Source organism: Coloeus monedula (genome assembly GCF_965178545.1).
Source record: "Coloeus monedula genome assembly, chromosome: 7".
Lineage (NCBI taxonomy): Eukaryota > Metazoa > Chordata > Aves > Passeriformes > Corvidae > Coloeus > Coloeus monedula.
In genome coordinates, this window is record NC_138787.1 from 27,153,873 (window position 1) to 27,168,716 (window position 14,844).

The 14,844-nt window shown below is 39.9% G+C and overlaps 1 protein-coding gene across 1 annotated transcript in view; it reads right to left on the bottom strand.

The window, feature by feature from the left end:
• The window catches only part of CNTNAP5 (contactin associated protein family member 5), a gene marked incomplete at both ends in the record, with an annotated part of 273,921 nt that overhangs the window by 34,508 nt on the left and 224,569 nt on the right, over window positions 1-14,844 (bottom strand). Inside the window, 4 exons of the mRNA XM_082285207.1 lie at window positions 384-623; window positions 6,417-6,635; window positions 8,718-8,888; window positions 9,065-9,192. Coding sequence (XP_082141333.1) covers window positions 384-623; window positions 6,417-6,635; window positions 8,718-8,888; window positions 9,065-9,192 — 758 coding nt within the window. The remainder of the gene's footprint in view (window positions 1-383; window positions 624-6,416; window positions 6,636-8,717; window positions 8,889-9,064; window positions 9,193-14,844) is intronic.

Genomic DNA, 14,844 nt, shown 5'->3' on the forward strand with positions numbered 1-14,844 from the left:
GTGAACAAAATAAGACGAGGTTTAAAAAACAAGCCAACTAAATATTCAGACATGGGCAAACACCTGCTATGAAGAATTTCAGCCCTTTTCCCTATCATCTGGGGATAGATATATGCAATGAAATACAGGAATCATAGTGGGATATAGCTGTGAACTTCATTAGTACAATTAACACCATTTTAATTTCTGAGGCCAACACTGAAGTCAACAAAAGGAGGTCTTAGAGCCTGCTTAAGACAAACACTTGTAACTCTGAACAGGGACAGCTGATAATAGAACATCTCGAAACAGGGGGACACCAAGGTGACATGGGTGAAATGGTGCTGTAATTCAGAGTTATTGCACAAACCACTAAAGTCCTGGGATCAAAGCTTGCTGCCTACCTTCCTTGCAGAAAGGTCCTTCATAGGCTGAGTTGGTACAATCACAGAAGTAACCATTATACTTCTCCACACATTTTCCTCCATTGTGGCACAGGTTCCCGTAACTGCTGCAATGTCCTGGGCATCCAGGTTTAACACCAGGTGTCATTTTAGCTCTCTCCTCGAGGTCAAGTTTCTGTCCATTTAAATGCAGAGATCGAATGCATCCCAAAAAGCCCTTCTGTCTGGAAGCTGTCCCCCCTGAAAAAGAGAGAAAAACAGACATGCACTCACTGGTGAGTCTGCACAGTAATCAAAACCATGAAGTTCAACCCTGAGGTACAAACATGAATCCACAAATTTAAAAAACTATTATATATCTATGTGTACAGTTGCAAAAGATGACAGATGGGAAATTAAGGTGTCTCTCTATTTTTATGAAAGGACTAGAAAGCTGTATGTGACACTTTGTAATTCTTGTCTTTTTTGGCTTATCTACTGCCCTGTCTGACATTGAAACTGCAAATTCATTTAGAAGAAAGATTAGCTTCTTCATCTTATGTCTGCATATCACCAAATACATGAGAAAACTAAACCAAAAATGTTGGGGTTTTGTTGTTTTTTTCTATTTGTTGTCTTGGTACAAACAACACCCTAATCCCACCAGCAGGAGAGTTACACATGCTGATGAGTCCAGATAGCAGGGATGAATCATGTTCAGCACCAGGCCTGCTGGCTGAAGGGAAATGACTTGAGTCTGAATTTATGCATGACTGCCCAGCCTGATGTGTTGCATGTAAATGGCTGTTGTAGGCCTGAAACATGAGTTCAGTTCACAGATGTGTTATTTATTACAACAGATGAACATGATTGCACTTCTTCCTGAAGACCAGGCCTGTATGCAAGAGGGCAGTTCAATCTCTACAAGATAACTAGATTCATATCTGTCGAATGGAACTGCTAACAGTGTTATAGTGAAGGCATTTTCCCTAAGAGGTGATCTCTGAGAATGATAATAATGATGATTGTTGAAGTTCTCTATGAAAATATAACAATTTTTCTTATCATAGGCTTTTTTTTTTTTGGCAGTTGCCAATGTTTTTCTTTTGAAGATACTGCAATTTTGATTGCTGCTAGGAAATCTAGCTCTGGTCCAGGAGTTATCAGCATTTGCAGACTCTTAAAAGCTAGCTTTATTGGTGATTCTCCTGCAAAAGTAGTATGAAAGAACTTATTACTCTTCTGTAGAAGTTGGCTCTATTTCAAAGCATACGATTTAAGAGATTAGATCACTTGATAAGCCCTAGCAGAAGAGCATTTGTTTTTTTCCATAAATTAATTAAAGCAAGACTTTTGCAAACTAAAGAGAATGCAGCAACAGTCTGAAAAGGAACTTCACTCAAGGCCTAGTGTTTTACTACACCATTCTGTCATACTTTTCTTTCTGGAACATTAATAGCAGAAATACTGGATGTGAATTAGAGTAATTGAACTATAGATAGTATGCATGAGACTCATTTATTCCATGCTCATTTTCTGACACCTTTCTCAGAGAAGCAAAAATTTTTAAGTTCCTCTTTAGCCAGCTATTTCTTTCAGGTGGGCAAACATTAGCTCACTTATTTTAAAGACCCTTTGAGGACAAGAATCAGGCCTTCTGCATTTGCTGCACTGCATACACAATCCTTTTATTTGGAGACTTTGTTCCAAAACAAAACATACAGAATTTTCAGTAAAGGCCATGTAAGTAGAAATGGGATTTCTCCCTTTAAGGCTACTGGTTACTCTGTTTTCTTTTGCCTGGAGGCCACCATAAGTATTACAAGGATGAATGACAGTTTCCTTGCCTCTTCTCTGCACACATACAAATCCCAGCTATAATATATAAAAAATGAGTAAAAACTATTGCTAACTGTTCTATGGATGTCATGTTTATTGCACTACTCATATTCTTATTGCTCTCTAAAGCGCTTTGGAAAGCCACATAAAGTTTTTCACTCTTCTATTTTCTGCAGAGCATAGAGCTTAACACAGACTAACTATATGATCCTAGACCAGCATTGATTAAGCAAATCTATTGCTTATTTTTGGCAGTTTTCTTCAATTGACTTGACCTAATCTTCATATACACTCCCGCAAAGCAGAGGAAAAACTGAAAACAAACAAACAAAACTCTTCCCCAAATTAGGCTTTGCAGATTCTTCCAACTCTAACAGAAGCCTGATGGGCTAGAAACTTTAATGGATGAAACCTAAATGTTTTATTCAGGAAAACAGATTTTAGGATAAGCCTAAGGACCATAAATACCAAGGTTGAGGATGTACTTTGCTGAGTGGAGGTAACAGTCAAATGAGCCATGCTGTTTTCAGCAAGGTGTTTATGCAGCCAAATTCTTCTGAGGAGCCTTTGGGAAAGGAAGGGAGAGTCTGAGAGGAGGGGGCAAGAAGCTCACAATTGAGCACTCACAGCATAGTTTGGTGACACAACTGGCTAAAAAATTAACATTCTAGCAATGAGGTGAGGATTTGCTTTAAAAAAAAAACCAAACCAAAGGACTTTTTGTTAGTAGAAACTGGATTAGGGAGGCTGAAAATAAGTATTAGGAGCATCCTTGCTTTGTGTAACTGATACAAAGAAAAGGAAAGGATGGAGAAGCATAGGGATCATAATCAGGAGTAGGAGAACTTGCCATGGTGTTCCTCAGAAGACCTTCAAGTCATACTTTTTACTCTCAAGCTGAAAGATGTACAAATCATACAGGATACACAAGAGTTAGGCATTAATTCCTCCTCTTGGCCTCCAAAATATTCTAAGGCATTGACAAATGCTTTTAAATCCAACAACAGTAAACAAACCCCTTCTTTTCCTATAATTCCTTGTCTCTGTCTCCAGAGAAAGCTTCTCAGATGTTGACTTTCTCTGGGTTATGTTGCCTTTAGCCTGTCTACAACAGACAGAGGAGATTCACCCAAGGATTCATTCCTTGCTCACTTGCTCCCAAGACAAAACTAGGAACCCAAACACTTAGCTTTGCTCATTTCCAAAATGTACCAAACAAATAGCACAAAAACTGCTGACCAAAGCTTTGTACATCAGATTAATTTCTCAGGATTTTTATTTTGCTTCTCTGATGTTACCAGTCTGAGTTCAAATCCTGTTCTCAAAGTGGTCTGGGAGGACATTCTTTCCCATCCCTGTGATGGACCTCACTCCTTCACCAGTAGGGTAAGACACAGCTTCATCTCAGACTATGCCACAAGAGGAGATGATGACACAACTACTCCAGGACCACAGGAATAGCTGCACTACACAAAACTATGCCACACATTTTGAGTGCTGAAAACAACTGTCCATTGAAAGGAAAGGTTTTTGAGTGCCCCTTCCAAGCAAGTAATTTGCCGAATTGGCTCGTTACCGCGCAGTTTGGTGCAGTTGATGGTACTTAGCCTGCACATTTGTTTGGGGTTTGCTCCTTCTACTGTACTTTTTTCAAATTAACAGAAGAAACCTGACCAGGTACAAGGATATCCATGCTCTGACTGAGGATTATAATGCAGCCAGAAGCAGTTAGATACCCAAGACCCACTACAAGAAAGGCAGAAAGGGTTTTCAAATTCTTTTAGGCTGCATTAAAATCCAAGCTTGTTTGAGTGTAGTGGCAATACAAAGTCATTTTTCTCTTCCACTTCACACACACATAGAACTATCTCAGAAGCCTGCCACACACAGTCATTAAGGCTAGAAACCCCTTAATCACTGTCAGTATGCAGAATGCTGCAGAGACAAATATGTTGTGGATTATAGGGTAGTAGGGAGTAATATGTGCTGCTGCTTCCTTCCTTTTTTACAATGGTGTTTACACATTTATTTTTCAGATGGGTTAAAATTCTCTCTGCATGGTTGAGGTATTAAATCAGTAGCTTTTTATTACAAGATTCGAATGAGACTTTCAGTAGAGACAAACTACATCACATCTGTGTATTGCTGGACTTCTGCCACCTTTCCCTGGAGCACCCAAGGACAAATAATGCCAGAATCATGAGGCTGCCCAGGTTTCCAGCTCTTCTGACAGCTCTCAGGAAAACTTAGCAAGTCACAGATAATTTTGGCCTTCAATATGGCAGAGTTAAGGGCTGAAAAAGCACTCCCAAACCCATTTGTTTTTCTGTTCCTTTTGTTCTGTAAAAGTGCGGAAGGCCAACAGAATGCAATATATTTATTACACAGTGAGAACTTTTCACTTCTTGGCTGAAATAAATACCTGTATCCTAGAGTTTACTGTAAACACTCACTACAATCAGAGTACAATCAGTTGGAAGTCACTGCTGGAATCAACTGGTCCAACCTGCTTCCTTAAAGCATGTCTACATTCAGATGAGGTACGAATTCACTTCTCCACCAAAACTAATGGGACCTTCTTGGCAGGGCTGCTCCCCATCCAGTCAATCCCCAACATGTGGGGATGCTGATGCTGTTCTGTGGCAAGTGCATGGCTTTGCATTTGCTGGCAAGGGCTCCCGTTGGCACATTGCTCTGGTGGGGTCCTTGACTACTATGGATTTTCATGACACAATTCATCAATTATGTCACTTTAAAACCACCATGCAATTTGCACAGCTAACCTGTTTATTTCACTGAGGCTGAGCAGCAAGCTTACAGGCAGATACTGCTTTTCAGATTGAGATGGTAAGCAGTTGATATATATGACATATCCAGTAGATCACCTATGATAAACCCATCATATTTAGTCCTTTAGAAAGAAACAACCAAAAAATCTCAAAAGTCTATTCAGTCACTAAATCTAATTTTCCTAACTGGAAACAGTATGTTGACTAAAATTCTCTGATGTGTCTAAGGTGTCTGGCAGCCCAAGCCTGCTGCCTCCAGGCCTGGCCTCCCACAGAACACGTTCTTAGGATCAACACAGTATTTGAAAAACATGTGATTAGCAGCATGCTTCATACCAGAAAACAGAAACCTTGCTCTGTGACAGCCTTAAGCCTCCCTTCTGTGAGTTCTTCAGTGGGCTTCTCTCCAGCTGAGTCTAGCAGAGATCATTTTAGGTATAAATCACCAGCTGTATGGGAAGGACTCCTGACATTGATGCAGCCATATCTATTTATTAACAGAATAATTCTTCACATTCAGAGCCCAGTAATTACTGCACACATACACAATAAAAAGCTCAAATAAATACCCTGAAAGCTACTTAACTATAAGGGTATGAATATACAAGTAAACTTTATTAAAAGGCATTGACAGATTGAGGTTTGCTACAGCATTTCAGCTAAGAAGATCCATTTTAAGGAAGGAATAAGAAGTTACCTTAATGGCCCTTCATAAGAGCAAATACAACCCACTCCATCACTGAGCAGATTACTCAGAAAGACAGCATTTGAAAAGAGAGAATTCCCTTTGTAATCCATTATCATATTATCAAATACAAACTAGTCCCAGTCCAGGTTCCTTGTGCAAGGGCAATAAGTAAACAAAATATATGTAGAGATTTTCTTCTTCCTCTTTTAATTTTCTTTTTTGTCCTTTAAAAAATCACTTTCAGATGAAACACCTTTATTTGCATTGACTGTGTTCATACTTCTCTCACTCATGGACTCTCTAGCCAAATAAAGGTTTTTGTAGGCATACTTGAAGGAACAAACTTTAAAGACCCTACTGTCATCAGGTTTTGCCCAGAAACTTGTATGACAAATTTATGACTTTTACAATGTGCCTAAAGAGAGAGGTCACATTTTTTACAGCAATTTACACAGCTAGTGCTGCACAAGAAGAAAGGTTATCAACTCTTTGGCAATAAATACATTTCAAGAGTTTGGCCCTAAAAATAACATGAAGAATAGCATGGTTAAATTATGGTTCGTGCTTTGAGAGTAAAGGCAGTTGTTGGGGTTTACTTCATGTTGCCTATGCAGGAGTAGAAGAAGAGAAAGCAAAATCAAGCCACGACATGCAAGCTCAGTGGTGAGACAGGAGCATTCATTACCAAAGTATATGAAATACTGTTGATATCTACAGGAACCCTTGGATTGTCCCTACCTACAAATAACTGGCTGTTGAGCTGCAGGCGGAAGTGTCCCTCAGCAGGGGCCTCCAGGACCTTCTTGGGGAGGTTGTCCACCTTCAGAGAAGTTTCCTTGAGGTTCCTCTCTGCCTGGACATAGTGCCACTGGTTGTCATTCAGGGGTGTGGGAGACTGCACAGTGGCTTCTGTGGGGCCATTCCCGACATCTATGGAGAAGGTGATCTCCTTGGGGGCTGGAATAGATAAACAGATGTGAAGAGGAAGTGAAGGTCTGAATTAAATCGTGGTTTTGACACCAAGAAATCTCACATAAATATAGGGTCCATTAACTTTTATGTCAGCAAATAGTACAGGATCATTTACCTCCCATCTCCTACACAGCAGCTTATACATAAATTTAAGCCTGCAGCCTCACTGTTTGATCTCTGCTGTGATTATGCTTGGTTGTGGGTACCCATCTTTTTTTGCTGTAACAATTACAGTGCTCTAAAAATGGCACTTCTCTTTTTGAAATGAAAGTGCCAAAGGCTGCACAAAAGTCAAACAATGGTCCAAAAAGATTTTGGACAAATAATGCTAAGAAGGAAGAAAGGATGGAGATCTTTCCAACTAGATCTTTCAAAATGCAAGTACTTAACCATTACATAACTTGGCTGCATGTGGTATGAGACAATCCTACAAACATTTGCTCGCCCAAGTCTGACCCAAGATGCACAAAAAAACTAATGAGCAAAACTAGTTAATTGCTGATCTGAAACTAAAGCTGTATATGTAACACACATCTAGAGATAATAAGGCTCCTAGAAACAGGACAATAATTGCAAAACAAAAGCCACATAAAGGAGTCCACCTTGCTCTGCTGGACTCCTGAAAGGGGCTAGAACCTTTTAACATTCTTGCTACTGATTATTTTCCTCTTCCTTAAAATGCTAAATGTGCCAGGAAGACCAAGAACCAGGTCCACACATCACACAACCAGAAGGTTGTGGACCGAAAATTCCTATAAACCTTGTTATTTCAAGCCTAAAAAATTGGGATAGGTCTGGTTTTAGAAGCTGCTTCTTAGATAGTTAAGATAGGAAATGCTCCATAGGGATAGACAAAGATCTATTCTGAGCCCCTGCATCTGCTAAAAAGTCATTTCCCTTTGAAGCAGCTGCTTGGTGGAGCTTCCTTGATACAAGGCCTTTAGGCTGCAAATTCCATCTGGCAGCAAGAAGCACAACAACAAACTACTGATGAGCAGCCTAAGTCTAAAAGATCTTTCCCAAACTTTTAAATAACTCATTTCTCTAGGAGTACAGATGTAACACACATCCAGAAGCTTTCACTGAACAATCCTCTTAGTTTATAGTATTTGTTATGTTTGATGCCATTTTTACTTCCATATCCCTGAGAATAAAATGCAACACACTGAAGTACAACCAAATTGGACCTTGATGTGCAATTAACAGTAAATCACACCTCATTACCTTGTGATAATGCACCATGACATTTACCACTGGTTTAATGAATCGAAGGGCCTTGGGGCCCTGTTTTATTAAACTTTATTTTGGGGTTATTATAAGCATATTATCAAATGCATAGCACTAAGTTTGTTTTCCCTAAGCTTGACAGAATTTGGAATACATGTCATATTTCATGTCAAAGCTGCCACACTCTTTTGTCACTAATAAATATTTGAACTCATCCCAACAGGAGTGAGGCAAAATCTCACTAATTAAATTCCATGCAATTTTCCTTATACACTGAGAAGCAGTTACACTACACTCACTTAATAGATTTTGAAGTATTCAAGATCCATTACAACTGTGACTAACTTATCTTGCATTATTGTCCTGTCCTTCATAAGCTCTCACCTCATAGCTGTACCATACACACTGAGTTCCTGTGAAACACTAGGACTGCATCAGGCTGGGCATGTTACTGATATGGAAACAGAAGTAACCATCAGAATGGTTGCATTAAATTTTTCAACTTTCAACTAAAATTACAGCCTATAGGTACATCTAACCAGTAGGTTTTTTTCTCTAAAGAGCAAAAAAATAGGTATTGGTGTCAAAAATATAAATTCATACTTGTTTGTTTAAGAAAGATAAATCTAGCCATAGTAAGATTAAGTGCAATGAACAAGGCCATACAGGGAGACCCTGACAGGAGAGGTAGGTAAGTCTAGATGAAAGTCTTTATGTCCCCATCTTATAGTCTCCAGGCACCTCCAAGCCTCTCAAGATGGCAGAAAATATGTCCTTCCCAGTTCTCTGCAACTGTCAGATTGGGCAAATACACCAAGATTTCTGAGCAGTGAAACTTACAGCTTATTTCAATTCGTATGAAGTCTTTAATCCCAAGGTTTTCCAAGAACACCCCGGACACGGCGGTAGTTTTGAAGAAGAAGGAGATGTCCGCACTGACCTCGGCGTGGAGTGTGGGGAAGTGCAGGTAGGAGGCCTCAGTGTTGAAGGAAGCAGCATTCCAGAACTGCCCTGCAAACACAACCCCCTTCTCTATAGTTAATTGGTGCAGGACAGCAGCTGCAAGCTGCATGTGGAAAGCCACCTTTCATCAGAGAAATAGTTTTTTATAAAAAAAGACAACAACAACAGCAAAAAAAAAAAGGAACATTCTGTACCTATGGAAATTGAGAAAAGCTAGTACTCACTGTCTCCATAGCAACGCAAAGGGCCGATTTTCCAAGCAGCCTCAGAATTTGATCTGTTTGTGTCAGTGATCACAATCTGAGTTACAGGCAAATGGTCTTTGAAAGCAAGGAGGCCGGTATCATTTGTCCTGGATTTTAATACACAAACAGAAAGAGACAGATTAACCACAGACAAACCCCCCCAGCATTCCTCATGCAAGGCAATACTTAAAAGACGCTTAGTTAAAGATGAAAGATCTTTTGCAGAATTACCTGGAGGAATTATGACAAGCACACACAGTTAAGATAGTATGTTCCCATGTATGCTCTATGTTCATATGCAATACTGACCACTGAAGACAGCATTTGGACACATGATACTGGCTGGGATGGGCTGTAAACCTGCTTCAGCTGTGCAGAACAATTTTGAAGCTGAGGAAGAGCACTGCCATGCTGACTAATGGGCATTAATGTAAACTGGGCTCTACTGGGTTTCCTCAGCAGGATGTATTTACTGTGGATCAGGTCTAAGTCCAAGTCTGCATTTCTATAAACTTATCTGGAGACAGATAAGGGTGTTTATGCTGGCTTTATGCTTCACCCGAGCAGCAAGAGGACAGGTGATACCTGTTCCACCATGCTGTTAGCACAGGGAAGCCAGACAATTACTGATCCAACTTCAAGATGGCTGGGACACAACTGACCCTGCACAATGTAAAAACAGCTGAGTTGGCAGAGTGAGTTTGGACTGAATCAATCCCTTGCACTGCATGCCAATGGACATTTTGTGTCAGCAACTGAAATATTCAAGGCAGATTTACTGCATTGTCTTCTTGTGCTTGTTTAGCTGGGCTTGTTCTTCAGCTGTGACTAAATTACACATGGTTGCTAGAAAGGAACTGGAAAGATTGATTCCTGAAGGATAACTTCTTTGTTTTTATTCTGAGTCAGCTGGACAAAAAGTTGTCCTCAAAATGCAGCGTGATGTTTCATGGCAGGCCCTTAAGCCCACCTAGTGACTTTGGCTGTGGCAGGGTACAGAGATGTGCATTCATCCCACTGCACTTCATGAACCCAGCCGAGTCCCTCAGGCACCAACCCTGACCTTGCCAGAGCAGAACTGCCCTTTCGAGGTCTCTCTCTATCGATTGATAATAGAGAGGTGAGTGCTCCTGAATCTCATCTCCACAGTGATGTGTTTTTTCTTCTCCTTTCCTCAAGGTTAAGGTTTGCTGTACATCCAGGCACATAAGTGTGGCAGAGCATCCTTCATGGAACCAAATCCCAATAGTTTCGGAGAAAGGATCTCTACCTCTTCATGGCCCAGCAAGCTGTGTGCAGGGTCCGGATTCAGCTCACCTGTCTGCTCACAGGTGAAAAACTACATCCTGCACATGGGGATGGCAACATATCCAAAATGCCAGTAATCCCAAATTTATACCCACTGCTCTTCCAGGCAGGTGTGACAAAATGCCTCAGGAAACAGGTATCACTATCTGAGTGATAACACTACCAAAGAGTCTGACATTCCAAGCAGGATCCCAGACCTGCCCATATCCTCCCTGCAATGCCAACTTCCATAAATGTTCCTCTTGGTGTAGTTCCAGATATGGGAAGGGACACAGACTTCTAGCAAAGAAATAATAATCAGAACAAACACCGCAGCTGTGCTCTGACACACAACCTCAAATGTTTGTTTGGTTAAGTGCTCTACTCTGATTAATGTTAGACAAAAATAGGAATATTTTGATCTTTTTTATAAAGGCTGCATACATTGCATTTATTTTTCATTGCTTCTAATTGCATGCACCACAGTTAATTGTCTCATAATGCCAAGGGGAAAAGGAGACGTACCCTCTCCGATGCTAACATTTTCTTCTTGCTCCAGTGGGTGTCTGACATGCAAATAATTACAGACAAAGTGCAGCAAGATGAAATTCCCAGGCACGAGGCAGAGTAAGGCCTCCAGCACAGACTCAGGAGGGAAACTGTCATGTATGAATCAAAGGTACATGGTCTCCAAATCTCTTCAGAGTCTTCAGAGTCTTCAGAGAAGACTCTCAGTATCACACTCCTATAGCTTATTGTACCAATATTTGAAAGTTAACATAAATACTCTTAACAAATGATGAAACTGCTGTGACAAAAGCTAAATTATTTGAGTGTTTCTTAGGAAGATAATTAAATAAGGTATTCCAGTGGCTGGGAGGAAGAAGAGTAGGCAGAATGAATGAAAGAAAGGCAGAAAGATGCATAGTAATGGAACATGAAATATTCAATACACATATGAGTAACTAAGCTGGCACTTACTTTTTTAAAACAAAATTTTTCAAAAATTGCAAAATATTTAAGGAGGTTTCCTGCAAATTTATTTAAATTTAAAAAATAGTGCAGGCTTTTTACTGGCTATGATCAGCATTAAAATAAAAATCAGTATCTTTCTACAGCTAGTGTTCAAAATATCTACAAAACCCCATGAAATGGTGACATTTTAAAGATATCTATTCCACATCTCTGAAAACTGCATTGCTTATTAGATATTCTGCTGTATTGCATGAAGTTCTTTTATATCAGATTTTATGACTGAATTTTTACTACTTATATGCCGGTGTCACAGCAAACTTTAAGAACATAGCTCAAGTGTGAGAGAGAAATATATTCTAGAATTAATAAAAATCTTCACTTCTTTGTTAATGCCTTGAAAACTCAATCAAGCTTCTCTTCAAACTCAAATAGCACATTTATGCATTTTATTCTCTCACACATGGAAAAACCCCCTCATATAATGATATATATTTTCATACAAGCAGACACTGAAATAAAACCTATCAGAAAATATTCTGTCCAGCGAATGCATCAGTGTGAGGAACAACATATCTATTGTTGCAGTTAATTATTATTATTTCATAGTAGGAAATCAAGTTTTTGGTGAACGATCCTAAGCTATTTCAGCTAAGAAATGCAGAAAAGAGAGTGGAAGACATTGTGAGTGCCTTAAATTGAACTTATTTCAGACTCCATTTCTTACAAAGCACCACAATTCCTCTTCTCTATGTGGTACACCATGGCAGCCTCTCAAATACAATGTATTATTCCTGAGAGAGGAGCAAAAGAGCTTCATGTACCTGTACAAAACCTTCCTGGAGGCACTGTTGTGGCACTACAAAATACAAATATACCAGGGTTTGGACAAAACATTTGAAATTTTGCCTGAAGGGGGCTTGGGGATCACTTCTCACTTTTCAAATAAAATTACTATTTTCTGATAAAAAGCATCTGCACTCTGACATGCAAATACATGATTTTGTCTTTTAAACAAAAGCAAAACCTTGTTAGATTAATTATTTTTGTGTTTGTTCCCAGAGTTCCTTTTTCCTTATATGTATTTTAATTTAGCAGTTCACATACACTTAAAACCAGATTGTATTTGCTTTTCCACAGCTGCTTCTCAGGTTAGCCAAACCCACTACTTTATTTCTCCTTAGTGGGTTTCACATTGCACTCTGTGGCTACTTCCATGAAGCACACCCCCTGTAAGTTAAGACCTGATTTCACAAAAATCAAGCAGGTTTTATCACTTTCCCAAAAGAGTTCTCTGCTCACAGAAAATGGTATGAATAAATTAATGAACTTGGGAAGTCGACCTCCTGCTTGCTTGACTTGGCACTCAATTTGGCACAAAATCAGATGAAAATCTGAATGTTTTGAGGGTGGAAACAACCCTCAACAAACAGATGTTTCTCTGAGCTCTTTGCATAAAGGATAGTGTCAATTTGTCATTTCCACAAGCAAAACCCAAACCAAACAAATCCAATAATGCCCTTTAAATTAAATCACTGAATTTTTTTTGTTTATGGGTACTAAATACAGTTGGATGTCATTTGTTTATCCATGTCTGAAGATTAATGCCTACATCTACCCAAAGGACTTCCTCAATAAGCTATGAGGCAAGTCACATGTCAAACAAATGCTCTATGTCTGGACCAATTTTAAAAAGATGAAAATAATTTGCTGCTAAAGATGACAGTGCAGCAGCTGGATACTGCAAGGTGTAGTAAAGGTAAACTCACCTGTAAACGACAAATAACTATTTTGATGATAACATGATGAAACTATTTTTCTTCTTCCTGGCTACTACTAAAAGCATGCTCAACAAACCCTCGCTCTATGGTGTCCTAACTGTGTGAGCCATCATAAATTGCTAATCTCTAGGTAGCCATTTCCATATTTTTTGTAACAGATGGTAGAACAGTGGTGCCATTAAATATAATTTATTCTCATATGATCCCCTATTGGTATGTTTTTCTCTTGCACATTAATGGAAACTCTGGCGGGATCTGAGCCTCAGTAGCTCAGATATTCAGCACAGATTTTCAGGAATACCATACATCTGGGGAAAAGAATACTATCATCAGCAGATGGCAAGGAAGCACATAAGGAATGGGCCCATGACACAGGCTTCCATCAGGAAAAGTTTTGAGGCCTGTGCAGGGCATACCATTAATAATCCAAAGGAATACATTTTAATTGCTATCTTGCCCATGAGCCGTATCCACAAATGCTTTACTGGGTAAAATAATGTACAGTCACGATAAAGTAAAGAACACCAGCATGAGGGGACATACCTAACAGCTGAAGGCAAGATGCAGTGCCTGTATTTGGCTGAATTAGGGATACAGAGTTTGGTAATTAGAGTAATGAAGTGATTCTTGACACCTCAGGGACTTGCTACAGTCAGCTCTCTGCAGGCAGCTCTTCCCAGTTGTTGACAAAAGCAGTCATGACAGCAGATATCCAAGACAGTTCTATACAGGCCAGGTCACCTCTAGCAGGGTGAGCTCTCAGGCTCTGGAGTTGCCTGCACTGCTTCTCGGGTTATGGATTCAGTGTGGGATAGTGGCAGAGCAAATAAAACCGGTCAAGTCTGGGCTCATCAGGGTTTCTCTGCCCTGCTCTCCTCAACCCTTCCAGCTGTAGCATCCTGGCTCTGGCAGAGCTTAGCACAAATACAGCTCATCCAAGCAAGGCTTCATTCACTTCCATTTGGCTTTGCTCCTCCTCAAACTAGGCTTGATATACTCATTATACCTCTGGGAGACAAGGTGGGTCTGACAAGACTATCCACCCTCTATTTTGTTCCCCTTATCGTGTCCCATGGTTTTCCTTATTCTTGTAGTGCCCCAAAGCCACAATGAAGAGGTGAACTTTGGAAATGGCATGACTCAAATGTTTAGTTCCCCAGTGAAGAAGTCTGTTCTGGAAGAAAAAAGAGGATACTCCTCAAGTTTGAATAAAAAGACTGAAGAATAGAAATAAAATATGGCCATCAGCTAGTTTTTGGAATCAACACTGTCCACCACACTTAGCTTAGATGCCTGAGCTTCTTGTACAAAATGAGTTCCAAAGATGCCTCTCTTTCTGTACAAAATAAAAAGCTGCAAAGCTCTCCAAATTCACAAGGTTTCCAGGTGAATACAGTCAGAATGGTTTTGTCTGATGACTGGCTTCAGTCAAGGGTTTGCATTTGAAGGGGAGAATGGATTCCAGACAGAGAGGCCAAAGTAGCAAAAGGACTTCAGGACAGTTGTGTGCCACCTCAGCATGAAAGAGTTTCTTCCCATTTAAATGCAAGGTTTGATGAGCAGCAAGACCTCAGTTGCCAAGGCAAGAGAATTTTGCTTGAGAGGAAAGACAGCCTGGGAGAGGCATTTGAAGATCCGAAAGATCTCATGATAGCACTATCCCTTCAGTATTTCAGTAATGCTTTATTCTTTAGGTCAGTTTAACACATCTGCCCAATC